The sequence below is a fragment of the Tachypleus tridentatus genome, chromosome 8 (assembly GCF_004210375.1).
Source record: "Tachypleus tridentatus isolate NWPU-2018 chromosome 8, ASM421037v1, whole genome shotgun sequence".
NCBI classification, from domain to species: Eukaryota; Metazoa; Arthropoda; class Merostomata; order Xiphosura; family Limulidae; genus Tachypleus; species Tachypleus tridentatus.
The window spans coordinates 27,448,104-27,475,398 of NC_134832.1; the positions used below are offsets into that span (position 1 = coordinate 27,448,104).

Genomic DNA, 27,295 nt, shown 5'->3' on the forward strand with positions numbered 1-27,295 from the left:
TTAAACTTTGGTGAGAAGCATCAAACATGGGACGTAGAAAAGTGGAAGAAGGTTTTGTTTCCTGATGAGAAAAGTTTAACCTGACGAGAAAGGTTTGTCCAGACGGCTTCTAACGTTACTGGCACGATAAGGATATCCCACCGGAGACATTTTCTACACGACATAGTGGAGGAGGTTCCATAATGATCTGGGGTGCTTTCTCCCTCCATGGAACAATGGATCTTCAGGTTATACAGGGGCATCAAACAGCAGCTGGCTACATTGGCATATTGGAGAGAGCCTCTTTATTGACTGAAGGCCCTCGCTTGTGTGGAAATGACTGGATCTTTCAGCAGGATAACGCTGCTATCCACAATGCCCGCAGGATAAAGGACTTCTTCATGGCGAATAACGTGATTGTTTTGGACCATCCAACATGTTCGCCCAAACTGAACCCCATTGAAAATGTTTGGGGGTGGATGACAAGGGAAGTCTATAGAAATGGACGTCAATTCCAAACAGTGCATGATCTTCGTGAAGCCATCTTCACCACTTGGAATAACATTCCAGCCAGCCTTCTGCAAACGCTTATATCGACCATGCCAAAGCGAATATTTGCAGTTATTCGTAATGACAGCCGTGCAATTTACTACTGAGACCTCTTGTTGGGCATTTCCTACCCTGTTTAGAACTTCTTTTTGGTATGGTCTTAAAGTTTTGACCAGCTAGTATTTAGGCTAATTTCATAGTGTTCACATTTTCCCTATTAAATGCTAGAAAAAGGTTTTTTTTTTTATTTTCCCTTTTCTTGTTTTCATCTTTCGGAGCTCTACTCAAATAAGTTGTTGAGTCTAAATACACAAAATGCATATTTTTTTCTTTATGTTCATTGGTCTTAAGATTTTGGCCAGCAGTGTATAAAGGAGAGTGATGTCAATCTTAGTGTATAAAGGAGAGTGATGTTTATCTTAACGTATAAAGGACAGTGACGTTAATCTTAGTCTATAAAAGACAGTGATGTCCCTCTTAGTGTATAAAGGACAGTGATGTCCACCTTAACGTATAAAGGACAGAAATATCAATCTTAGTATATAAAGGAGAACGATGTCCGTCTTAGTGTATAAAAGACAGTGATGTTAATCTTAGTCTATAAAGGACAGTAATGTCTGTCTTAACGTATAAAGGACAGTAATGTCTGTCTTAACGTATAAAGGACAGTGATGTCCATCTTAGCGTATAAAGGACAGTATTATTCGTCTTAACATCCAGAAGACACCGTTTTAGGTCTTAATATACCGAATCTAAAATTAACGTGTACACCTTAATTGTCTTGTAATTAGCATAACAGTATAAGATATTAACCATAGTGATATTTGTTACATAATTTAGATTTTACCCAAAATTATAGCTTGCAAACGTATTATGTGTATGATGTAATGTTAGAGAGGGTAACTCGTCACACAGAAAAGAATAAGAAAATAACGGGTAATTTTCTATCTAGTGCACTGCCATTTCCCTTACATTTATGCCTCCCAGTAGCACTGTGATATCTGTAGACTTACAAAGCTCGAGACTAAGCTTCGATACTCGCAGTGTACATAGCACAGATAGCCCATTGTTTATTTTTCTGCTGAACTACAAAGAGACATTAACATTTAGAAAAGCAACGTAGGATTCAACATTCCATGAAGATTTTATAATAGTTAATTAATAAAATGCTTGAATTACAATATGTAACACAAATTTCGTTTCTGGATAGTATGTGTTATTACTTTATTGCTTATGCTGTAAAAGTACAGAAAATGGTCATTATTCCCTTCAAACTTTGCTTTTGTGACCTGGATAATGAAATTTTGAAATTAACCTATTTTATTTGTAAAACCTGGCAAATTTGCACATTGTGGCAGAAGCAGAGTCCATTTTGACGAGTAAATAAGCTTGAAAAACGTCGGTGACTCTTCCTCTGAGTTGCACACTTTCATCTAATAAATCACACTCCTTGAGCCTAGATGTCAAAAGCTCGGCATTCGACTTTGTTAGACCACGATCTCTCATCAAGTCATTGAAGTCTCTTTGGTTGGGGTAGTATGGCTTTCTCTCACCAGCTGCACCTCTGAAATTGTAATCTGAATCTTCAACGTCTACCTCCTTTTCTGATTTCTGCTCTCTTCTAAAGATGGCTGCCTTCTCTTTGGGTACAGGGAGCTCAGGGCAGTGTGGCACTGGGGGGATGGATGATGGAAGGTCCGGATACATGATAGCAGATGCATTCTTGCCAGCCCGACGTTTGTAAACGTCCACCATGCAGAAGTACCAGTTGCTTGAGTGGTCAGTGGGTTCACGCCAAATTCTTGGAATAGCGAACTTCATGACTCTCTTTTCCCCTCTGTACCATCCTGCAAAGAAGCAAAATAAAATTGTTATTATGAAAAATAAATTTATTTTATCCACAACTAATGTGTAAGAGGTTCATGCAAAAATATTTATGTGATATTTTCTATACTATTGGAAATTAAAAAAATAAATTAAAAGATATTTAAATTTTAAAAGGTCTAATATTTGCATAATATAAAATCTTACTATTCAAGCAAGCAAAAATTGTCCATTTTACCTTCTAGGGTATTTTTACAGTGCTTGCAGGTAAAATGAGGTGCCCAGGGTTTGTCTTGATCCCTGACAGGCATGCCAAAATACGTCTTGTAGGCTTTACAAGACATAGCAGATGCTGTCACAGAGTACGTTTACGCTCTTGTCTTGATAAATTGGTCACATGCGTCTGGAGAATTATTATAGCTTCTTGATGCCATCTCTGATAAAATCAGATTGGTTTATGTGTTCACTTAGGCAGCTAGAAATAAACTGAAGTGATGAGTGGTGAGCCCCTGTAAATATATATATATATTACTATGGAAAGTTCTAGAAAGTTCTCGTAAGTTCCACAACATTCTAGAAAGTTCTTGAAAATTATTGTAAGTTTGAGAAAATTTTCCATCAGGTATTCAGCACTGAATCTACCTGGAATGTTCTGGAAAACGGGTAAATTTGGAAATTTTATTACCCAGGTCACAAAAGCAAAGTTTGAAGAGAAAAATAGGTCTTTTCCATTTACTTTAGGCATAAGCAATTGGAAAGTAATACTTTCTGCCCAGGAACAAGAAAAAATAAAGTTTTTGTTACATAGTGTTATAGATCTATCGTTTTAAGTTGAGAAAATGATACACGTATATGCGAGTTTATGCTTATGTCATTCTTTCAATTTGCTTTTTATGGTAATACTTTACACATGGTTATTCTGTGGAGTAACAAAACAAACATGTATATATATATATATATTCATGTATTTAATGCAAAGATTTCTATCTCTCTGATATTGTTCTGAGGAACGTGTTCGACCAGTTTCAGTTAAATGTGGGACAGAAACTCAAGCGCAGCGGCTCCAAAGATCGACTTTCAATGGATAAGCATCGGACAAATTATTCGATCGGACAATCAATTCAATTTTACCAACTTAATGTCACGAACAATGATACCCTTTCCAAGTGAACTTGGCAGCAAAATACGAGAAGCCGATGCCAAACGAAAGAGATGTCTGGTGTTGCGCGAAGTACGGATATCTTTGTTCGTTTAAACAAAAGCAACACGGCCTTCATTGCGTATTTCTCGTTTGGTGATATCGATAAATATTTGAAAAAAAGACGTGAATAAGCTATCAAGCTAATCTAGAAAGTGTAACCACTGTCAAAAAGTGCACCCAAGAAATAAAACACGTCACAGTGTATTACAATGTACAAAAATGTTTCTTCTCATTGGTTGTGTTCCATTATCTGATTTGCTTTTAAGTATTCGACTCTACTTCTACAATATTTTATTAAATAATTTGCAGAAGGGTCTCGTAAATGATGAAAAATTACTGTTTACTTTAATAAACTGAAACAATATTGTTAGAACTTTAGTAACTGTAAACTCTGAACGCTTGTGCATAACAAGAGTTAATTTTTAGTCAGCAAAATAATGAGTAACTTACGACATTTTTCTAAGGGTGTGGAAAATTCTTCGCGTTTTTTCTCGTTAATAAAGTTTGTAAACACATCATTAAATACTATTTTCGTTTATTATTTGTTAGTTTTACTATAAATTAATGATGCTTGTAAATACATCATTAAATAATATTTTTGTTTGTTATTTGTTAGTTTTAGTTTTGTTATCCGTTAATAACATTTATAAATACATCAATTTTATTTGTTATTTTTAGTTTTCTTACTCACTGATAATGTTTATAAACTTTATAATGAAATACTATGTTTTGTTCATTATTTATTAGTTTTGTTACGTCCTAATAATATTTATAAGTATATCATTAAATACTAGTATTTCCTTGTCGCTTGTTATGGGATATAAGATATTTTTTGATTCGTGGTCTAAGTATCAGTAAACACGTTACATTCCTAGACATATTGTTACATGTGTTTTTAAACTGCAAATTTTCATTCATGTTTTGAGTCAAAAGAATGAATTTCCCAATAATTTATTATATAAAAAACTATTTTAACTGCTTACGGTAAGTTTCACTGAATAGAAAATAAAATAATTAGAAAAGGAATTAACGAAAACTGAATCTATTTCCGTATGTTTGTAATATGGATAATGTGGTAAGTATTAAAGAATTAAAAAGAAAAAAGTTTACGTGAGTATTGTTACCCTGATACCTTTACAAATATTGACACTTACAACATAACTAACGAGACATCTGAAACACCTCATGTGACTTCTTTCAAGAATACAAGTTTGATAAGTTTCATGACACCGCTTTCAAAGGTTGTTATTTATGACCACCTAATTATAAAGATAAACAACACAAATCACGACCTGTTGACGTTGTATTCTTGGGTATGGTGATAATCTTACAAGGTTAAAATATTAATTGCAAGTTAAACAACACAAACCATGACCTATTGATGTTGTATTCTCAGGTATACTGATAACCTTACAAGATGAAAATATTAATCGCAATAGCCAGGAATGACAGAAAATGTTATAGTTAAAACTCAATTTTTTCACCTGAATGAGTTGAATAAACGAGACTGGACAGTATGTGAAAGAAGAGTGAACATCAGTGTTTACACACTTAAATGCAAGATAGCTGTCCATTACAGCATAGTTGGCAGATATGCGATACAACAGATGGTATTTCTCTAGACGATCTGGAGAAAGACTCCATAAATGTTAATTAAGTATTTAATCTAAGCTGAGACAACTAATTATTGTATATCTGAACGAATACGACCAATTATCTTCAAGTGCATCCGGTACCACCTAACCTGGTTACTCCCTAAATAAAAATAAACACACAACAAAGACTGTACATATTTCACTGGTAAGCTTGGGTGATTATAAGGCTAAAAATCAGGTTTCAATATACACGGCGGATGTAGCATAGATAGGCATTTGTGCATCTTTGCGCATAAGTTCTTACAAACAAACATACTACAGAACGCATTTAAGGGACTGAAAGAGCAAACCCTCTTATGAATAAAGTGGGAAATATTCAAGTTATATAGCTCTAAAAAGTATAAAATAGTGCGCATAATACAGCCTCTACTGCAAAAACCTACAAGTTAACCTAAATTAAAAGACCACTGTATAGGTATACTGATTTACAGCGCTATAGTCAGAGGTTCGGTTCTACTCGGTGGACGGTCGCACCAAACATGCTCGCCCTTTCAGCCGTGGGGGCGTTATAATCCCACTATTCGTTGATAAAAGAGTAGCCCAAAAGTTGGTGGTGGGTGGTGATGACTAGCTGCCTTCCCTCTAGTCTTAAACTGCTAAATTAGGGATGGCTAGCGCAGATAGCTCTCGAGTAGCTTTGCGCGAAATTCAAAAACAAACAAAAGACAAACCCCTCGGTGAACTCAACCGAGAGACAGATGTGGCTTTGCTATACGGAAAAAGACACACACGAACACACTGCACAGATGAATGTACACATTATATTTTAAATTTTGGGTGAAAACAGAATTGTTCACGTTTATAAGCATTAAGGAGAAGAAACATGATATTTTCTCAAATACCATAGCTTCCTTCCCCTTAACTTCAAACTGATCATACCGACACTAACTTTAAATATTGAAATCAGTGAAATTATTAACAAAAATCTGAAACTAAAAATGATTTTCGTGCTTCCGTTGTATCATAGTCTTCCTCCTGATAAAATGGTTTCACATTATCACACATCGATAAGACCGACAAATACAACCTTTTCAACGACTATCAATCGACAATTCTACTATAAATGTAAACCTTTAAAAAATTGGTGTAATTAAATTTACAATAAGTCTATAAACATGAAACAAAATATACAAGGTGAACATTCGTACATGCTTCATAAATCAGTCCGCTGCAACATTAAATGGAAAATCACAGTTCCACATATTTACAGTCTCTAAAATCCAGGATTGTAAAATTGCACACTACTCTGTCAAAGTAGTTGCAGAAGAATGTCCCTTAGTTACTTAGTTGCTTATTCAGCGTTTAAAGGGAACAGTAAAAAATGGACAACATATGCTTAATATGTGTCATATCTGATAACTGGCATGGTCACAGAAGAGTGACAATGCACTAACCTTAAATAATAAATACATCATAAATAATCTTCACAAAAAATTGAAATATGACGGACATTTTTTTCTTGCAGTTAATCACATATCATCACAATGAATTGACTTCACTGTGCCTACCACTGGTAAAGAATCTCACTTTTGAGCATTATAAACCTTCAGACTACCGGGATAGGACAGAAGAATAAGAAAATTATTTGACAATGATAAACGTATTATTTAAAGAATAAGTGCAAGATATAACCTATAAGACATAAACGTTTATCTGATATCTCCATTTCTTTGAATGGTGTTGGAGCACCTGGTATGACAAAGATATCAAGGGAGGCTATGGAAAGTCTTTCGTAAGTCCCACTGGTACCTAATGTTAGTGTGTCAAGGTACTAGGGTGTGTTTGCAGCTGATGAGTTTATGGTGGAGCACAAACCTATATATGTATATATAACATTAGAGTGGAAGTGACAGTAGAGTTTTCCTGGTTGGTCCAGATATTTTGAGGTAGTCCAACACTGCATTTATAGGCAGGTGGTATTCACTAAATATCTAGAATCCAGGTTAACTCCATCAGTAGCATCAGAGAGAATGTTAGAATATTCTGACAGTACAAGATCTTCCTTCAATGGCTTAATTTGATGGAAGCAAAATAACTTCTTAACTTTTGTCACTCTAGTTGGACAGAAAATATATTCAGAGGGAGTAGTTATCTTAGATAGCAAATTCTAGGCTGAAAATACTTGAACAGTTTGTCTTTTGATTGATCAGGAGTTTAGTTACAATTGTGCATTTAAAACTTGTATTGGCACAGTTATACTTGTCGCTACTTTCGTATGAACATGTATAAATGTTCATTGCCTTTAGAAAATTTCTCCCAGAAACATTCCAGTTTCACGTGTGTGAGATACTTGACAAGTATAAAGCCATGATAGGTTCTCCACCAATTTGTTCTCGGTAGAACAGTTTCTACTTACATTCGTGTGAGCCTTCCACCATTATCTTGTTGTTATAGAAACAGATCCTGGTTCAATAGCGAAATACAGGGTAAAACAGCAGATACACGTTCCTACATACAACAGAAATCATGACAGCTGTCATAAAATCCCTGGCTATAGCTTCTTACAATGAACTTTTGTTAGTACAAAAATCATTTTCATGTAGATTTGATTTTACACAAATGAAATATAGTCTAAAGCAACTACAAAGCAGTGTTAATTCGGTGTTACTTTCTTCAGCCAAACAATCACAGTTCACACAATTCTAGCTCTAAGGTAGGCAAAACTGCACTTATAAAACTACTCGTTTATGAAATATTTCCATCTGAAAGGTTGAACATAAAATAAAACATTGGATACCAAGGCTGTCTTAGGCTTCATATAAACAAATTCTCATAGTTGAAAATTTCAATTTCATCCCATTGTAAACAATACTTATTAACATCACACATTAAGTTATGTCATGTTTAATTTTAATGCCTCTCCAATGAAAAATCTAATATATTGCAAACATTTTAATTTGGAAACTGAAAACATTCTCTGTCAATATCACTGAAAGTCTCAGGTACACAATATTCACCTAAGACGCAACACAAGTGAGTAACTACAATTTCACTTCATATACCACTATCTTAACATCTATGATCAAAAGCTTTATTTTATTCATTTGTTACCTAATAATTGTAGTCTCCATGTATTTCATTCATGTATGTAATACAGAATACATGAATGATGTCAAGCACATAAAATCATGTGCATATTATACAAAACACATTATATCTACGTATGTAAGAATCACCTCTTATATTTAAGTACGTAGAAATCACTTGTTATTAACAAGCACCGAGCAGACTGTGTGATTCGCATAACACTAGCAACTGAAGCTGTTTCACACACCAGCCACACTACTTAATGCCATAGCACTATTTGTAACCCAATAAACTCGACTGTGTCTTTCTATTTAGGTATCATGGAAAATTTAATTTCCGTTAGAGTTTAGCCAAGCTAAAATTCTTCTGTTAAAATTAATCAAATTTGTATTATTATTGGTGCTTTCCTTCAAAGCACAAATCTATTCACACTCAGAACTATACAGCTTAAATACAATGTTCGAACGGAAAATTCATTTACTAGCCTAAGTAACCACAAGCAGCCAAACAGTTAAAATATAGTACCTTTATTGATGTGTGGATCTCACCCGCTACTGTTGGCAACACTGAATAATACAAACAAGTAAAACCCAATAAAACGACATATTTTTTTCACAAGGATTTATCACAGCATAAGTCGATATATACGCTGATTAAGAACAAGTGCATGTGAAAATCATGTACAAATCTCATACGTTGGTAAGTGACACTTGAATTTTGTACTTTCGTGAGGCTTGTGTTGGGTAATTTTTTATATGTATATCTTACGATGTTCAACATAAAACTTTACTTTACTCAAGTGCTCTTAAAACAAGGATTGGAAAGTAGTTTTACCACTTGGATGTATCGTAAATCATAGCAATAATTTTTAGTTATGTCGTTTATAAATGTTTTAGGTATTTAGCTGTCACTCTATATACTGTTCATATATCACGGCCAAATACTAATCAGTTGCTCAAAATGTAAAGGCCCAGCATGACTAGGTGGTTAGGCGCTAGACACCTAATCCGAGGGTCGCGGGTTCGAATCCCCGTCACATCAAACAAACTCGCCCTTTCAGCCGTGGGGGCGTTATAATGCGACAATCAATTCGTTAGCAAAATAGTAGCTCAGGAATTGGCGGTGGGTGGTGATAACTAGCTGCCTTCCCGCTAGTTTTACATTGCTAAATTAGGGACGGCTAGCGTTGAGAGCCGTCGTGCAGCATTGCGCAAAACTTCAAAATAAACAAACAAACAAAATGTAAGTAGCAGAATGTCCTGTCAGTTCTTAATCTTTTGATCATTCCAGCTTCTACATAATCAAATGGCTGCCATATATTAGACAATCTGTCATGAAACACCACTTGATACCTCTGGCGCTATGACATCATTTTACCAGTTAATCAGATGATCAGCATACTGTTGTAATTACTTGTCTGACAGTTAATTACAAGAAACAGCACTAAATCGTATCTTATTTCTGAGTTATTGTGTGGCTCGTTCACTGTCATTTATTCATCTTACACTTCTTAAAAATACATTATTTACTTCCATCATCTTTCTCCTCATCTGTTGAGACATGATGATAAAAAATAGTAAATATTATCCTCTGACTCGACAGTCTCAACCTCTGATTCCTTATACAACCAGTGCATTAAAAGCTTTTCAGTGACCTACAATCTAAGAAGCTTTTCAACATTTTCAATGGGCTAATACAAACCGTGAAACTACTTAAGCTTGTAATTTGACAGACTGAATTACTTAAAAACGAGATAAAGACTAGTCCAGACAAAATTGAAATATTTTCACACTGAAGGAACACATGAAAGCTGCATCCAATCTCCAACTTCATACTTTCCTTCTTTTTTCTATTTTCTCTTGCGCAATGTGGTGGATTTATCTAGCTGGCAATGTACAAATTCATATGTAAAAATGGCTGTAGATATCAACCACTTCTCATATAACTATATTATTTGCTTATTTGAAATTAAGCACAAAGCTACAAAATGGGTTATCTATGCTCTGCCTACCAGGTGTATCGAAACCAGACTTTTAGCAGTGTGAGTCTGCAGACATACCGCTATTCCACTGGGGGGCCATAACTGTATTACGCCTGAACTAGATTAAGATCAATGTTTTAATTATAGAGAATATTTCTCTGCTAAACACAGGTATGGTAAGCAAAAACACTCAACTTTTGCTTCATTGTATGACATATCATCATAAGATATAGCACGTCTTCATATCACTCCATTTTGTTGGGATTAACAAATTTTATAAACAGATGATTGATCATTTGTATTAACAATTCTGTCAAGCCATCAGAGTGGGAATACTACATAAGGTAAACATCTTCACCACATCTGGCACTTTACATAACTCCTGAAATAACTGGTTGTTGAAATTAGACTTTTTGTCGACGTAGATTTCTACAGATGCTCTGTATTGTATAATCCATTATTCAACTAATACATTAACAATGAATTTTGCTAAAGTATAAATCAATGGATAACCTTGTGTCCATCTTGTAATGTAATCAATAACAACCATAATTTAGTTATTATCTTGGTAATCCATTAGAAGAGGACCAGCTATATTCAAAGTTACTCGCAGCAATATCAGAAGCTTCCTACTAAAATACGTGGTGACACATGTGCAAGAAATGCCCCGGTGGTCTCAAGCTAAAGAACTAGCTACACCAGCTACATCGCTAGGTTAAGAACCATATTTTTTCTTGGCGGTTTATAATAATAGTACTGTACATATCCCTTGCTCGTAACTGCTTCCCAAAGTACCACAGGCTATGTGCCTCTACACTGCATTCCTTTATCTGTAATAGTCACCCAGGTGTAAGGTAAGTAGAACCCACGGCCGATCTCTGTCTTTTAGTCATCCTATCAGATAATCTGTGTAATAACTGATATGCAGAAGCTGAATAATCACATACTGTAAGGTTAGATGTTACTACTACAGGAATGGCTTTCAAACCCACGTAGTGTACATGACCAGAAGTTTTAATTAACAATAAACTTTCAATATCTAGTAATACAATTTATTGTTTTTGTGTCACAACCCGTTCAGAAATTCATAAGGATTGTCGTACTCTTTCAGTATAGTAAACCCTGATGCAATCATCACTTATAGAATTTAAAAAATAATAAACCTGTTCAGAGATACTTAAATCACTGGAATGATGAGCTCATACCATGTAAGTTCTGCTAGTAATGTTTGGTAAATACTTCATTTACATGCATTTATTTCTTTGTATTCCGGGACCTACGTTCAAGCACATAAGACTTCATATTCTGCTCTATCCTGTAGCTGTTTTAATATTGTTCCATTTCCAAAGATGTGATATTATATAACAGAAATATACAAACGATTCTTGGTTATGTTAACGCTGAAGTCTTTGTCAAAGTACTCCAGTGATTGAAATGTACGATTACATTCTACATTTCATCTGAACTGCATCTAAACTTTAATTAGCACAAATCACGGAGTACCAGTATTAAAAATAATTTGCCATGTATCATTGGTGATATAACACAACACTTAGGGAAATACACGTCTCTTGTTTAGACTTGTGATGGGAGTAAATCTGTCACCACTGTTGTATTTACAGGGTCCATCATGATTCTCTCCTCTCTCATGAAGTGATATCTACCTTTGTATTCATAAGTGTACTGTTCCCTGGCTTCATTTTTAAGCCTGTCTTTGTACCCCTTGAATAAGCACGATCTAGTCTCCAGCAGTCTACTGAAATATGCAGTCAAACATCAAAATATCATCAACGGAGATCATATATTCTTCCCATTGAAGGGCAAAAGCCATCAAATGCATGAAAAAGTTAGGTAATTACACAAAACAAATGGAATAATACAGAATTTGTGTAAACCATCATAACTGCTTAAAACACTTTAGGAATTGTTTTCATACTCTAGTTTGACATTCTACTATCCAAAAACCAAGTATAACATGCTAAACAAATGACCATTTTCCAGTGTGTTCAGTCATTGGTCTTTTTTTCAGAATTTAAATAACATCAACAGATAATTTCAATGTACCTTCCTCCTTCCTGACAGTTACTTCTGGAGAGAACCAAGTACTCTCTGAATGCTGTAGGAGTCCATCCTTCAACATCTGATATATCTCTGTGTTATAAATACCCCTAATGCTTCAGAAGTGCACATAATATAATTATAAGGTAAAAATTTATTGGTGTTCAGCCTAAATGCCCATCTAGACTCACATACAAATTGGTGTATCCAACCACAGTTAGTACAGCAGTAAGTCTATGAATTTACGATGCTAAAATCAGAGGCTCGATTCCCCTCGGTGGACTCATCAGACAGCACGATGTGGCTTCCCTATACGAAAACACACACACGCATGCTTTATAAATGTGTACGTTGGGTTTGTGTAATTTTCTTTAAAATACCTCTTTAAATCTTCTTTTCTATATATCTTGCTTTTCATGTTTTCTTCACTTATTTTATGAACAGGTTTTCGTCTGTTTATTTAGGTATGATGATCCTTTTCTAGTGTTTTCGCCAATATATGTAGATTCACAATTTTCACATTTACTTGTTTTTTTGCAGTCTTCGTAAGGTTTTTCCAGTCATCTTTTGTTTTCTGCCCAGGTTTTTGTATAGATAAAATAACATTGTATGCATTGCCTTTGTTTCCATACAAATTAGAAATTCTGAATAACTTGTTAGATTGGGTGATAGAGTGCTTCCCATGCAAATTCTATTTCTTTCTTATTTTCAGTTGTTCAAAACAATTGATTTTCGCAAAATCAAAAGGTTTTTGTATTTAACTATTTTGAATTAAGATTTGTTTCATGGTTTTGATTCAGTTTTTCTATCGCTATGTTATGACTTGAGGTCGTAACACAAAGCTACACAATGAACCATTTTTGGTGTGTCAATTACAGGTATCTAAACTGGATTTTTAGTGTTATAAACCCACAAACCTGTCGTTGAATCACTGAAGGCTAACTCTTTCAACGCAAAGATTTATTTTTTTTCTTATGTAGTTTTGGTTATCTTAAAAAGAATATAAGCCGTTTCTTTTTAAAGTTATTTGAAAGGTTTTTCCTTCCCCCAGTGACTCAGCGGTAAGACTGAGGGCTTACAACACTAAAAAACAGGCTTCAATAACCCCAATGAGTAAAAAAAAAAGATCATTGTGTAGTTTTATGCCTATTAGCTGGTTTTAGTGGAAGTAAGAATTTCGTGCTTACAGAATTCCTTAGGTAAAACTTGAAGGTTTAGATCCATAGTTAGGCCAATATACATTGCTTTAGGCAGTTTGGTATTAATATTTTGTTTTGATATTTGATTATTAATTTTCCAGCTATGTTTCTAATTACGTTTTGAAAACCAGGTTTTAATTCTCGGGTTGGTGTTTTTATGTGACAAATAGCAAAGTCCAAACCTTTGCTGATGAAATTCTAATGGCCCGACATGGCCAGGTGGTTTATGGCACTCAACTCATCGAATTCCATCAAACATGCTCGCCCTTTCAGCTGTGGGGACGTTACAGTATGACGAATTTCAATTCCACTGTTCGTTGGTAAAAGAGTAGCCCAAGAGTTGGCGGTGGGTGGTGATAAATAGTTGCCTTCCCTCTATCTTATACTGCTAAATTAGGGACAGCTAACGCAAATAGCCTTCGTGTAGCTACGCGCGAAATTCAAAAACAAACGATCAACCTGACAACAGCCAAGGTAAATATTTGTATAGATTATAGCTGAATGACGCACGTTAAAGATAATTGGTCTGATGTTAATCGTCTTGTCGTATTTGGTGTTCAAGCATCTATGTTTTGAGCGCTGCTATTATTTCATAAAGATTCTATTTTATGTATTTTTCAAAGAAAATTTTACTCGTGTTACTTTAATACATTCTTCAAATGTGTGTTCATCATTTAGTATATTAAACATAATAGTATTATATTTTACTCCATCTATATTTACAGTTGTATTGTCTTCATCTGCTTTGTCTTTTGCCAACTACAAGTATCTAAGCTGGGTGTTTAGTGTTATAAGCCCACAGACTTGCGCTGAACCATTGAAGGCTAACTTTTTTAATGCAAATATTTAATTTTTTCTTATGTAGCTTTGGTTATCTTCAAAAGAATATATCCCGTTTATTTTTAAAGCTATTTGAAAGGTTTATCCTTCCCCCAGTGATTTAACGGTAAGACTGAGGGATTACAACACAAAAATCACGCTTCATAACCGCAGTGAGCAAAAGAAAAAGGTAAGACTGAGGGCTTACAACACAAAAATCACACTTCATAACTGCAGTGAGTAAAAAAAAAAAAGGTTCGTTGTGTAGTTTAATGCTCGTTAGTTTGTTTAAAGGGAAGTAAGAGTTTTGTGATTACAGAGTTCCTTAGATAGAACTTGAATGTTTTGATCCATAGTTAGACCAATATACATTGCTTTAGGTAGCTTACTTCCCTCTAGTCTTACACTGCTAAGTTAGGAACAGGTAGCGTAGATAGTCCTGTAGCTTTGCGCGAAATTGAAAAACTAAACAAAAAACAAACCCAACAGTATAAAAGATAATAAAGAGAAAAAGTAGACAATAAGCAAATTATAGAAATTATTTCACACATGGGGCTCTGAGAAAAACATCTTATAAGAATATGGAACAAACTCATAAAAACAGACATTGAAACAAAATGTATACACAAACATAGAATAAATATAAAGAATTACTAAATAAACTTTACAATAAATAAAATTAAACAAATGACTATATCTACCAAATATAAAGTGTAAAAATTGTGAATACACATAAATACATATATATTATATGCTGATGGAACTGGTAGAAATCTAAACAAAGATTCAGTTAAATTTTTAAACAAAAGTCGCATATAAATAAACACTAAAAAAATCAACCAAGGAATAAATTATTAAAAAATAAACATATGCAATAAAAAACAAAATGTATACAAATAAAAACTAGGAAAATATTGATAATAATAAAAAAGATAGATCTAATATCACTATTTACAAAGAGCGTCATTTTTGCCTTTTTTGCTTTGCTTCGAATATCATTTCGTCCGGCTAGACCTACATCTTCGAAATTAGACCCCACCTGTCTTTCTTGACTCTCTACATATTCTACCCAGCATCTAAAACCCCATTAAAATTTTGCTAATGAATACTATAAAATAGCTAGAATAGGAACTTCAGTGACAAAAAACATTTTCAGCATTAGCAGCAACACCCGAAACATGGCACAACTACCAGTTTTCTTACTATATCTGTAATCATTAGCATGTAATGTGTTCACTGTATATGTTCTTCTCGTTTCAGGTACATAGCTCAGGCACTACCAAAATAGTGTGATTAGGTGTCTGGGCAGTACTCCCGTTTTCCTTCCACATAAAAATTCTGGGTATAGGATTTATAGATACCCACCGTTGATTCTGTGCTTATCACATGTGCCGCCTTCCTACTCTTTACTTGCTCTATCCAAACATCACGCAGGACTATTCTTAACTCTTTTTTCCACAACTAGCTCTTTAAGAAGTATATCAGTTTTTGTGTGATGTTTTTAGATGTAACGATTCAAATTAACCTTCTGCCACAAGTGGGGTGAAGAGAAAACAATTTTCTAAACACCCCTAGTTCTGTTTAGGATTAAAAGTTTATAATCAAAATCACTATCACGATTTTTGTGAATTTGTGGTCTTTATTGAATGCCCTCTTTCACACCTATCTCCTGTTTAAGCAATTTAAAACCAATGTGCTTATGTTCTTTTTTCTCGTTGAAGAAGTGAAATGTCTTGTTATAGAAGTTCGTGTCAGTTACCTTAGAAGCACTTGTATTTTTTTCACTTCCACCAATGGCACAAACGGTAGGTCTGCGGACTTATAATGCTAGAAACCAGGTTTTCGATACCCGTTCTGGGCAGAGCACCAACAGTCGATTGTATAACTTTGTGATTAACTTCAAACAAACAGATATTTTTTTGTTTTCAGATGTTTAAGTAAACTGCCTAATTCTTGTCAAATGTAACAAAAAAATGTAATTTCATCTTCATCTGATACAGAAGTGACTTGATCCAACAAGCAAACCGTTCAATCTATTTTTGAAGATAAACAATTAGGGACGCCTAGCGCACACTCGTGTAGGTTTGCGTGAAATCTAAAACAAACATTATTTCATTGTCTGTGTAAAAAATAAACCTTATCACTCTTTGTTTTGCACATAAAATTTTGTCTTCATTCCTTTGTTTCCTGAATCTACTGCTTATTATGGATTTTGATACATTCCTCTTGGATATCAAGGGTTTCAGACAACTCAGAGGTTACATTCTGATATCATGAGCAGGATTGACTTTACAGAAATTATTTTGGATATTTTACGTTAACATTTGACTTTTAAAGTTGCTACAATATGATTGTTAAAGGACATTTTCTAAACTCACACTTATGTTACGATGGAGAGGAGGAAGCTGTGGTTCATGTGGTGGAGGGAAATATGAGAGAGAATCAAGATCCAATGAGTTGCTGGATAGCTGACAATAAATGCTTCACTATCCCCCGTTAAAAAAAACGTTTTTTTCCCAAGCATTTTTAATTGCTGGTTGAATGTTGTGCTAACACTCCAGACTCGACGCAAAAAATTATAATTTAGGTGTTTCATTCACGAAGTTTTCTGATGTGTTTGTGATACAAGACTGCAAATTCGATAGGCAACAATCATATATCACTTGTTGCTGTTATAATTTAAAATAGTCTAAAACTGAGTTAAATAGTGATTTAAGTTAAGAAGTTATTTATATATTGAGATGTATCAAATTTATGATGTTTGCCAACAAGATTGGTACGCACAATTTTCTTTCTTAACTCAAGTATATTTTAATATACAAACAATAATACAATTTATAATAATAGTTATTACAAATAATGATTTATATACAAAAGTTTTACAAACTTACAAACGATATTGAGTCTTCTTCTATCTGGTCTGGAACTGAATATTTTATCGACAGTTGACGATGAGTGAATGAATTTCCAGTTGATATCGGTACGGTTCACTTATCGAGTGGCTAGCTAGCTCTTCACACGTGAGTTTTTTTGTCGTTGAAGTTATATAATGTTCCCATAAAAATACGAAAGTCCGATGTTAATCTGGTGAAGTTCAATGGTTTGTAATGTTCAAAATCCATAAAAGTTCCTGGTAAAGTAGTTATAGTTTCCCCATTAATTAGTGTTTGTCACTGTTATAGCTTCCGATGTTTATAATTTACCAATTGTAACAAACCAGCAATATGTACCTCAATACGACTAGTATGGGTATTAAAACTTTTATTAAAATAAAGTAGAGAACAAGGTTTTAACCTTCTTAGGTCATCTTACCCATACCAGCCATCTTGAGATACATTTTTCTCGTCATCACGAAAACAACAATGTGTACTGTCTCTCGGCGCGTCGGTTTATAAACGTTAAGATAAGGCTCCAGTAATTTCAATTGGCCCAACAATACGGATAATACGCTAGTACTTTCGTAAAATATATATTTCGATTCTTACACTCGAGAATCATCTGCAAATTTAAGTAATAGGCAGGAATTTCGCAATGCATAATTAACATTATAAGTTACATGCATTTCTACATATATATGCATTTAACTTACACAAACGTTGATATTAAGATAAATACATAATAATAAATCCGTACATACCTCACTAATATGGATGCTGCATGAATGGTAGAACTGCTATACACAACAAACACTTGAGACCACATTAGAACTTCACGTCTTTTTTTAATTTTACTTTTTATTAGTTTGTCCAAAAATATATGTTGTTTCCAGCTGTGAAGCTTGGAAAAGTACAAACCAGTGTTAGTAAACATGCTTTAATCAAAGTAAGGACAATTTGCTTCAACTTACTTTTGCCAACATGTAACGATGTTGTTTATGCCCCTGCTGTAGAAATCAGAGTTTCTATGGTCAATGAACTCCCTGAAAGCTTCTTCTGCAGCTGCCTTGTTTGAAAACGTTTATTGTTCAAAAAGTTGTCAAAGTGCTTGAAAAAATGAAAATATGTAGAGTAAAGATCTGGGAAATAAGATGGATGAGTCAGAACCTCGATTCCCACTTCGTTCAATTTTTGGAGCGTCATCCTTGACAGGTCTTATAAGGCTGATTTTGTTGATCTTCAGTCAGCTCATGCGGAACACACTTATCCAACTTTTTCGTAATTCCAATCGCACTCAGATGGTTGGCAATGCTTGTTCTGCAAGCTCATGTACTGTTGTGTGAGGATCTGTCTAAACTGCTTCTCTTAATGTGTTTTCATCTAAAGATGGCTTCCTTCCACGACCTTCGTGGTTTTCAAAACGTTCATCTTTGTGTCGAAACCTTTGGAATTAAAGCTGAACTGTATGCTCAGTAACAGATCCATGGCCGAATGCCTGGCTGGTGTTCCATGTAGTTTTGGTAGCTTTTTGTCCAAGTTTGAAGTTGTAGAGGAAAATCAGACTAAAGTCCTTCATGTCCATGCTGCCTTGGGGGTTGCGAAACTTACCCTAAGTAGAGTTGAAACAGCAGACGATTAAGACACCTTCTAAGCGACAAACATTGGACTAAACCAACCAGCTAACGATAAATTATTCATTATTCAACAACTAGATTTCATCGTGAGAATTCCGACTTTTATTTCTGGACAACCTAATACAATCGTTAGTTTGAGACCAATTGCACCATTTTATTATTGAATAAGAGTGATGTTCATTCTGTGTGAATATACAAGTTCTATCGACCATTCCGCTCAATAAATCATTCTTTGTTCAAACTACTTGTTAGCTTATTCTCATAAAGGTTTTCCATTCGTCCTGGGCACCAATATTATTAAAACTGGAGTTCTTGTTTTTTCATTGATGCTGTATGGCATGAAGCATGTGAATGTTTATGAGTTGGATGAAAACAACTCCTAAATTCTTGCACTGAATGACAAAGAAGTAATGCCATTAAATGTTCGGTAGATAGTTCACTACTTCAGTAAACTATTCATCAGTTTAGTGTTCATTAACTTCAAAGCTCCTAAAAGTATGCTTGTTCATTTAATAATGACGCTGTGACGATACAAGCTCACGGAATAGCACTTTTTGTTCCCGTATAACAGGACACTGTCAAATTAGCTTGTCAGTCAGTAAGCGTGTGTACCTTTTCCGTCCAAATTCTGAACACTGCACAGTGAGCTAAGCCTTTGCAGCAGTAGTGTCTACAAACCATACAACAAATGAGAACTCTATTTCCATACAAACACCAGAAAAAATAATCAGGAACTTCAGGAGAGTAACTGCACTTAACTTAGATTCAAAGTGGAGGACGACCTTCACAAAGTAGTTGACCTGTTACTAAGACATGTAACATCAGGCAAATTAATAGTAACTTATGAATATTGCGTTATCATTGTAGTGTCATTATGAGCTATTGACACAAGGAACTAATCTGTTATGTAGTTACTGATTCTCAAGAGATCATTTGGACTTTCAGTAATGTAAAGGTACCAGAGAATGTTATGAACACTCATGTACCACGTGTCCTATCAAAAGGAGGAAATGGCCATAGCAAAAAGGACACTGGAAGAAAGTTACATGATTTACTTTAGAAATAGTAACCCTTTATACAGATGGTTGTGTCCAAAATAGAGAAATGTAACCAGCAAATGCTGGTCAATATTCATTACTTCACCAAGTATGCCACAACATTTACGTTAATACTTTATCACATTCTATCCCTTACATGATGACTGATCAGTAAATAACACAATACAGAGAAAATTATGCATACAAATGAGCGATCTTCAACTGCCAGTTTCCTACAGGACTGTGCCGAGTGTTGGGTGTTTTCAAATTGAGCAGTTCACCGTATATCATCTTCAAATCGATGGCTAAAATGAAATTATGGTACGCATTATCAAGTGGATTCTTTTTAAATCAATGAGCAGCAATACGAAAAACCAACCAAGATTTACATCTATCATGTGTCATAATAGTGTCCCATGCAACTGAATAACAGTCAATAGGCTGGCATTTCAATCTTCTCATGTTCGAATGAGAACTAAACCATTGTCCACAGGAATATATGTAATGGGTATATCGTCAATAGTTGTTTCACATGAATTTATCATTTAAGTAGCAACTTATAAGCTATGCTAACTTGGTTAAGTTGCAGCTTCTGCTTATGAATAAAAGAATATTCTTTCACTTGAAGTGAAGTCATAAGGAGTACTCCATGTGGTATCAGTGGCTGGGATTCAATCTTGGAATTTTGTTTGTAGTTAATCACAAAACTACTTGAAGGGCCAATCTGTGATTTGCCCACCACGGTTATCGAAATCCGATTTCTAGCGTTGTAAGTCCACAGACATTCCACTGTGCTGCTAGAGGAACTTGGGGTTTATTGATGAAAGTGGTGGTATAGTATCCATTCGTATACGATCTTCGTCCTTGTGATTTGAATTTGTTTTATTATCTGAATTGTTTCAACAGAGATAACCAGATTTCACTGAATTCTATTTAAGTAAACTGGATGTATTATCAATTAGATGGACGGAAAAGGATTTTTTTATCTGTATATTTTTCTTATATATACAGGGGTGGACCCCCTTTCAAATGTTAATTTGTTGTATATTTCATTAAATAACAGAAAAATATGTGAAATTATGTTTTATGAATGCTCTGTTTATTTATGGTCTCAAATCCTAATTTTAACACTAACTTTTGTAAAAACCTGAACTTTTCATGATTTTAATTACATTTTCTCATAAGAGCTGTTGTGCTCCTGCTATAATTTCATAGATCTTATTTCAACTAGCTCTATATATATGTTTATATATTTTACTTTCTCTTCCATTATACCAAATTTACATCGTGCTTTGTTTGATTTTATTCACTTAATTTATGTCATCTTACAATTATGACGAATAACCGTGTATCATTTTATTTCATATTATGTTGTTTCTGATTTTCAATGTGACCAAATACATTAGCTAACGTTTTATTTTGCAACTTAGCGAGTTCTTAGATTCCTTTGATTTCGTAATATGTGTCAATTTACCCATTTTTTTAAATTTTATATTATGTTCAGTCTAATACTTCTATTTTTTAATTCTGTCAGGTTTGTAGAAATTCTGATTTCGTTCATAGCTTCAGTTTATGATTTTATTAAAGTTTATGTTATTTTAAGTTCCATAAGTTTACTATTTTGTGCTTATTCATGATCTGTCAATTTAAATTAACTTTTGACTAGCTTTAATCAGATTTATTTCATTTCAGCTTTATTTAATTTGTCCACTAGTGGCTCAGCGGTAATTCTAAAGACTTAGAGCGCAAAAGACAGGTTGTCAATATCTGAGGTGAGCACAGCACAGATAACCCATTGTGTATATTAATACGTAACAACAAAACAATTCAATTTTGTGATTTTACTCTATTATTTTTGTTTAGTTTCATTCTAGTTTTTTTGTAGTCGCGGTACGACAGCTTATAGAATACAAACTCAGCCTCTGAGTTTGTAATTTTAACACGTACAAAAGTTTAACTTATAGCTCCATCTTTATTTGACCGATTTGAAATCTAATTATAGTTTTGAACTCGAAAGGTCAAACACTTTCAATCACTTTCTAAACGAATTTCAGTTTAAGGGTTGGCTAGTAGAGATCTTGATGAGTTACAAGACTGAATTGATTATACACGTGCCCCACGTTTGGTGTTGCTTGCGCACAAATAGGTAATTCATACAAAGAAAATTGTCTCATAGTATACCCTGACCCTGCCTAAAATAATTTCAAGTGCCGCGGCTGTTGAGGACTCCTTCTTGTTTACTTTTGTTTAAATGACTTTTGGAGACTACATGTTTAGTAAAGCTCTTACTCTCTTCATATACAAACATATTATGGCATCATGTACGTTTGCAAAGGAGAAGATTACCTTAAAACTTCGGCTTTAATAGTTAAGCTTATACTTTTTGCTTTTAACGTTTAAAATTTGGACTTAGAAAAATCTCATAAAGAAGCTATGAGTTGTTACAGTTGAAGAATTTATGTATGAAAAGTTAGTTTTTAAGAATAATCGTAAAAGTGCTATGTGAAAAGTTGTAAATTTGCATTAATCCTTTATCTCATGCAAAGGTTACCCGCTCAAACATGTATAAACCTCATGTAGTGACTGTTGTAGCAGGTAACCTTTATCTCATACAAAGGTTACCTGCCACAACAGTCACAATATGAGATTTATACATGTTTGACACCTAATCCTTGATACAAGTCTTATTAGAATATGTATAATAGCAGTTGATATAGGTATGCTCTTATTGTCGGATACTGCACCAGGACATTTAACTACCTTAACAGTGAGGCATTATCATATTCCGTTTCTGCGTTCTAATATTGAAATAAGTGTTAAAATCTTTTTACGTTTCAGCACTTAGACTGTTCTAACTAGCTAGTAATCCGGCCAGTGGGGTCCAAACTGTTCTCTAACATATTTGTCATAAATTAAGATTAGTGTTATTTTTTAACATACGAGGTCTGTTCAAAAAATACGCGGACTGTTTGAATTGCGCGGCTCCAGTTAGTTCCAGGGGAATCCGCTTGGTGTCGCTAGGTTCGCACAGAGCAGCTGATTACGACGCCATTTCCCGATTGCAGATACCTTCATTTATGTATTAGCTACGCGGTTTTAAGTGAAGTGCGATTTTTTCGTTTGGCGGATTTCAGAATGAATGACCTGAAGGAGCAACGACTTGCTGTGAAATTTTGTGTTAAACTTGGAAAATCTGCGACTGAAACTTTTGCTATGCTTAACACGGCTTACTGTGATGTTGCTATGAAGCGTACGGCATGTTTCAAGTAACATGAACGTTTTAAGGATGGTCGACAGTCCATTGAAGATGATGAGCGTCCTGGACGTCCTTCCACGTCAACTGACGACCCACACGTCGACAAAATCAACACCCTGGTGCGGGCAAATCGACGTCTGACTGTCAGGGAGCTTGTTAAAGAGTGTGGGATATCAGTTGGATCTTGTTACGAGATTTTGACCAAAAAATTGAAGATGCACCGCGTTGCTGCGAAATTTGTGCCTCAGAACTCGTGAGGTTTTGGCCAAACACTCGATCACTGTTCATCCCCACCCCCCTACTCACCAGACCTTGCTCCTTGCGATATTTTCTTGTTCCCCAAACTCAAAAGACCCTTGAAAGGAAGAAGATTTGAGACGATTCCCGAGATTAAGGCAAATGCGACGAAGGAGCTGGAGGACTGTTTAAGAACTGGAGGAGAAGCGTACCAGGACTGTTTCAACAAGTGGAAACACCGTTGGGATAAGTGTGTGCGTTGGGGAGGAGAGTACTTTGAAGGGGTCCCAGACCTGTAACTTCTAAATAAAGTACATTTTGTTTTATGACGTCAGTTCGCGTATTTTGTGAACAGCCCTCGTATGTGCTCAAGTTTTTATTGCTTCACTATTCATTTATTATTTCGTAAAATTTCTTAAATTTGACGCTTATCGTAGTCATTTACATGTACTAGTTGGACACCAATGAAACTAAACGTCACACAGAATACACAGTGTTGATTTTTAAGTTTAGAAACAAGATTACCAATAAAATGCAAAGCATTAGATGACACATAATAAAGAATGTACAGCAGCACAGAAATCTTAAAAAACAAAAATCAAAACAGTACAGTCTACCATGTTTTGCTGTCTTTTTTATTCATAGCCTATAAAATGGTTTAAATAATATCTATATCAAATGTAAGTCATTACCAATCATGTTAGAAATACAATTTCAGACTCTGCATTCCTCAAATAATCAAAACTTTTAGTGTTTCTCAAATATTTATTGTAATTAGTATTTTAACACTATCTTGTAACGTGGTTGAAATAATTACTAGAATTGTTTTTATGAAATTGCTTAAATTAGTAAACAAAATAGAAAACAAATGATACTTTCTTATTCGTTAGGGAGATTACACGTGCTGAATATTAAAAAAAATAACATTTTGGAACAAAATATAACTTAAATCAAGATATTATTTATCAATAACTATCATTCCTAAAAAATCTATCCTCTTGAATTATCTTATTTATTATGAAAGATTGAATATATTTCAGTTAAATATTGACGAAAAACGACCCAGTTTCATTAGGAAGTAATTGTAGCTTGGTATCTTATATACAATAAAAGTAATGTCAATATTATATGTACTCCAGAGAAATTCATGAACAAATAAAATTATTACAAAGTACGCTTATTTCAAAAGTTTACAAAAATGAGGTTTGGAAAAACATAGATCACAGGTACAATACTAAAAATACAAATAAATCAGCAGTAAATAAATAACTGCATTAGGTATAGAATCGTAAAAGCAGGGAAAATGAATAGGAATAATTAGGAGTGACTACATTATATTGAAGTATTTGTTATAAAGATATTATGAAAGAAAGAAGATAATGAGTTTTTGTTCGCAAATTAAACTCAGTATAACATTTACTATTAGAATAATTTAAAGGTGAATTTATTAACAATCTCTGAAATGGAAGCTTCTGTTTTATAATTGTAGCTTATGCGCTGTAACCTGACAACATTGCACCCCGGACCACTATCATCGCAGCTACATCTTGCTATATTAATACAACTGATTAAAATAATAATAAAACCAACTCATGACGCTTGACCAAAATGTTCACGAATTCTACACTGTACACTCACGTTGATTTCTTAAGCTGAGGCAACTCTAAAGGTGCTCTTGGGGGCTCTAGCCACCTTAATCAGTATATTAAACACATCTCGGCGACAATACCTCATCAGTATTCTGTCCGCCCAATCTAAACTCCAACTTCCAACCTGGAAGAGGCTAGATCTCAAAATTGTCTCAAATAAGACCAGTTTTAAGTACACGAAATTAATATAGGTCTATTACAGAACCATCAAGTAAGGTAACGTGCTTGTAGAAGAAAGGAATAGTTTGAAAACTAGTTAAAAACACCGTTGTGGACTTCATATCCTATCATTGTAGAATCATAATTTCTCATTATTGACCAAAAGGAGGGGAAACTTCGTTTCGCACTCGATACTTTTCTCTTACAGCAGCTTGAGCTCAAATTTACTTTACTGTTCACTTTCTCAAACCTCTCACTATAAAGAACATTTGCGGTAGTCTCAAAGCCAATCAAAATTTTTCTTAATGTTCTCTATATCACATTTTAAAATCATTATCATTTCGTGGTCAATATAAAATTACAATGCTTGTCGCTTTCGTTTCAAATATATGTAAATCTTGTTCGATGTTGCATCAAGTTTGGATCTCTCAAGATATGCTTAACAGTCTTATACTACAGGGTGTCCATAAATTATTCTTTCCATTATAGGCCTTTAAAACGGTTTGCGCAATTAGTAACACAACTCGAGAAGTTTTTTTTTTTACTTATTTCGCAAAACATCCACATTCTTGACCATATTGATGAAGATGAGCAGTTTTTGAGCAATGTCGTTTTCAGTGATGAAGTGACACTCCGTCTGTCTTATAAAGTCAACAGACACAATTGCCGCATATGAGGAACAGAAAATCCACATGAATTTATTGAACACGAACGTGACAGTTCCAAAATAAACGTTTGGTGTGATCTTTCCCATAACCGTATGATTGGACCATTTTTCTTCACAGAGAATACTGTGAAGGCTAATAACTACCTAGATTGTTTGAAGCGTATGCTACACCTCAGCTTGAGGATATGCAGCCTCATGTGTTATTTCAGCAAGATGGGGCACCGCAATGAGTTTTTCAATGAAAAGTTCCCTTTTTGTTGGTTCGGGCGAGTGGGACCTATTCCATGACCGCCTCAAATTAATTGCCACAAACCGTTTAAAGACAGCTCATACGATAGAGAATTTATAAAGGTTTGTAATGGGATGAATAATTTATGGACACCCTGTATTTCTCTCTCTCTCTCACTCACCGTAGCCCGGAATGGTCAAGTGGTAAGGCGCTCAACTCGCAATCTGTATATCGCGGGTTTAAGTTTCTGGGGTAATCATCTGCAGATTTTGCAATCGTAACAAATGTCCTGTGTGTGACGAGGTGGTTTTACATTATTTTGTGGGTGTGCTTACCTTCTCATGCCGATGTTGTCCATCATGTCGAGAAATTCGTGTCTTGCATGTTTTTGTTACTTAACTATACTTGTCACAGCCCCGGAAAGGCCTGTGACATTTTTTCTCATAATTCCTTCCTCCCTAATTTTGAACCACTAGTCATGGCGAAAGGAAACTGTTAACAATAACCTACCATCCTTATAACACGCCCGCATGGTATCGGGCAGATTTGAACCTGGTTCACCAGCTCTGAAATCCTGATATATTAACATAGGGCTCCACACAGTTTTATCGTCAGCCTGTTTTGTACTAATGTACCAAAATAAATAATCATGTATTAAACATGAGGCAAACAGTTATGCATCTTCAAATGTAGCATCAACTATATACAGATTTTGGATAAGCTTACCTGTGACAGTAGTTTTAATACTTTTAAAATGAATTGTAGTCGATACTCAGAAACTAACGAGTCAAATAAACTTGATGAAAGAGAGAGGAAAAGCTTATTGCATTTTAACAAATCCAAATTAAATGGAGTTTTCATCATCCTTACCTCACTGTTTCTTCTAAGTTCGTTCAAAGAGGGAGCTGTCATATATCAGTTGATCTCGAGAAGCTAGACATCCGCTGCTTTCCGTATATCACGGATCCAACAGAGCCTGTTTGTGTCTGCGTTTGGCCTTTCCCTTCTCAGTGGAATCGATACCCTCGTTCCGGTAAATTCTCTCGACAGTGACAAGCAGCCTAAACTCGAAAGGTTTAAGAAATGCTGAGGCACACGAGTATTACCGAGCATGCGCAATTGGTGCTTTTAAAAGAAAGCTTATAAGCGCACATTTATAATTGTCTGGATAAAATCTTCATTTACACAACAAACAAAATATATCAGTCAGTTCTAGCACAAATGTATTGAAAACACGTAGCTCTCTGTATACCTAAACG

The 27,295-nt window shown here is 34.6% G+C and overlaps 2 protein-coding genes across 2 annotated transcripts in view; both read right to left on the reverse strand.

Annotated features, from left to right (window-relative positions):
• LOC143222033 (metabotropic glycine receptor-like) overlaps positions 1 to 27,090 on the reverse strand; it is a 206,039-nt gene extending 178,949 nt beyond the window's left edge. The window contains exon 1 of the mRNA XM_076447861.1: positions 26,907 to 27,090. The gene's annotated coding sequence lies outside the window, so the exon portion shown is untranslated. The remainder of the gene's footprint in view (positions 1 to 26,906) is intronic.
• LOC143222035 (uncharacterized) lies at positions 1,630 to 8,798 on the reverse strand. Its single transcript, XM_076447862.1, has 3 exons — positions 8,761 to 8,798; positions 2,591 to 2,861; positions 1,630 to 2,375 (listed from the first exon to the last, which is right to left on the reverse strand). The coding sequence occupies exons 2-3, from the start codon at positions 2,694 to 2,696 to the stop codon at positions 1,849 to 1,851; spliced, it is 633 nt and encodes a 210-aa protein (XP_076303977.1). The 5' UTR covers positions 2,697 to 2,861; positions 8,761 to 8,798; the 3' UTR covers positions 1,630 to 1,848.
• Positions 27,091 to 27,295: the final 205 nt, after the last annotated feature.

What these genes read in the sequence shown, in the direction of transcription:
- LOC143222035 (XM_076447862.1), bottom strand. Translation starts at nt 2,696, where the DNA reads ATGTCTTGTAAAGCCTACAAGACGTATTTTGGCATGCCTGTCAGGGAT. An exon ending in CTGTAAAAATACCCTAGAAG is followed by an intron (nt 2,376 to 2,590) that starts GTAAAATGGACA and finishes GCTTCTTTGCAG; the next exon opens with GATGGTACAGAGGGGAAAAG.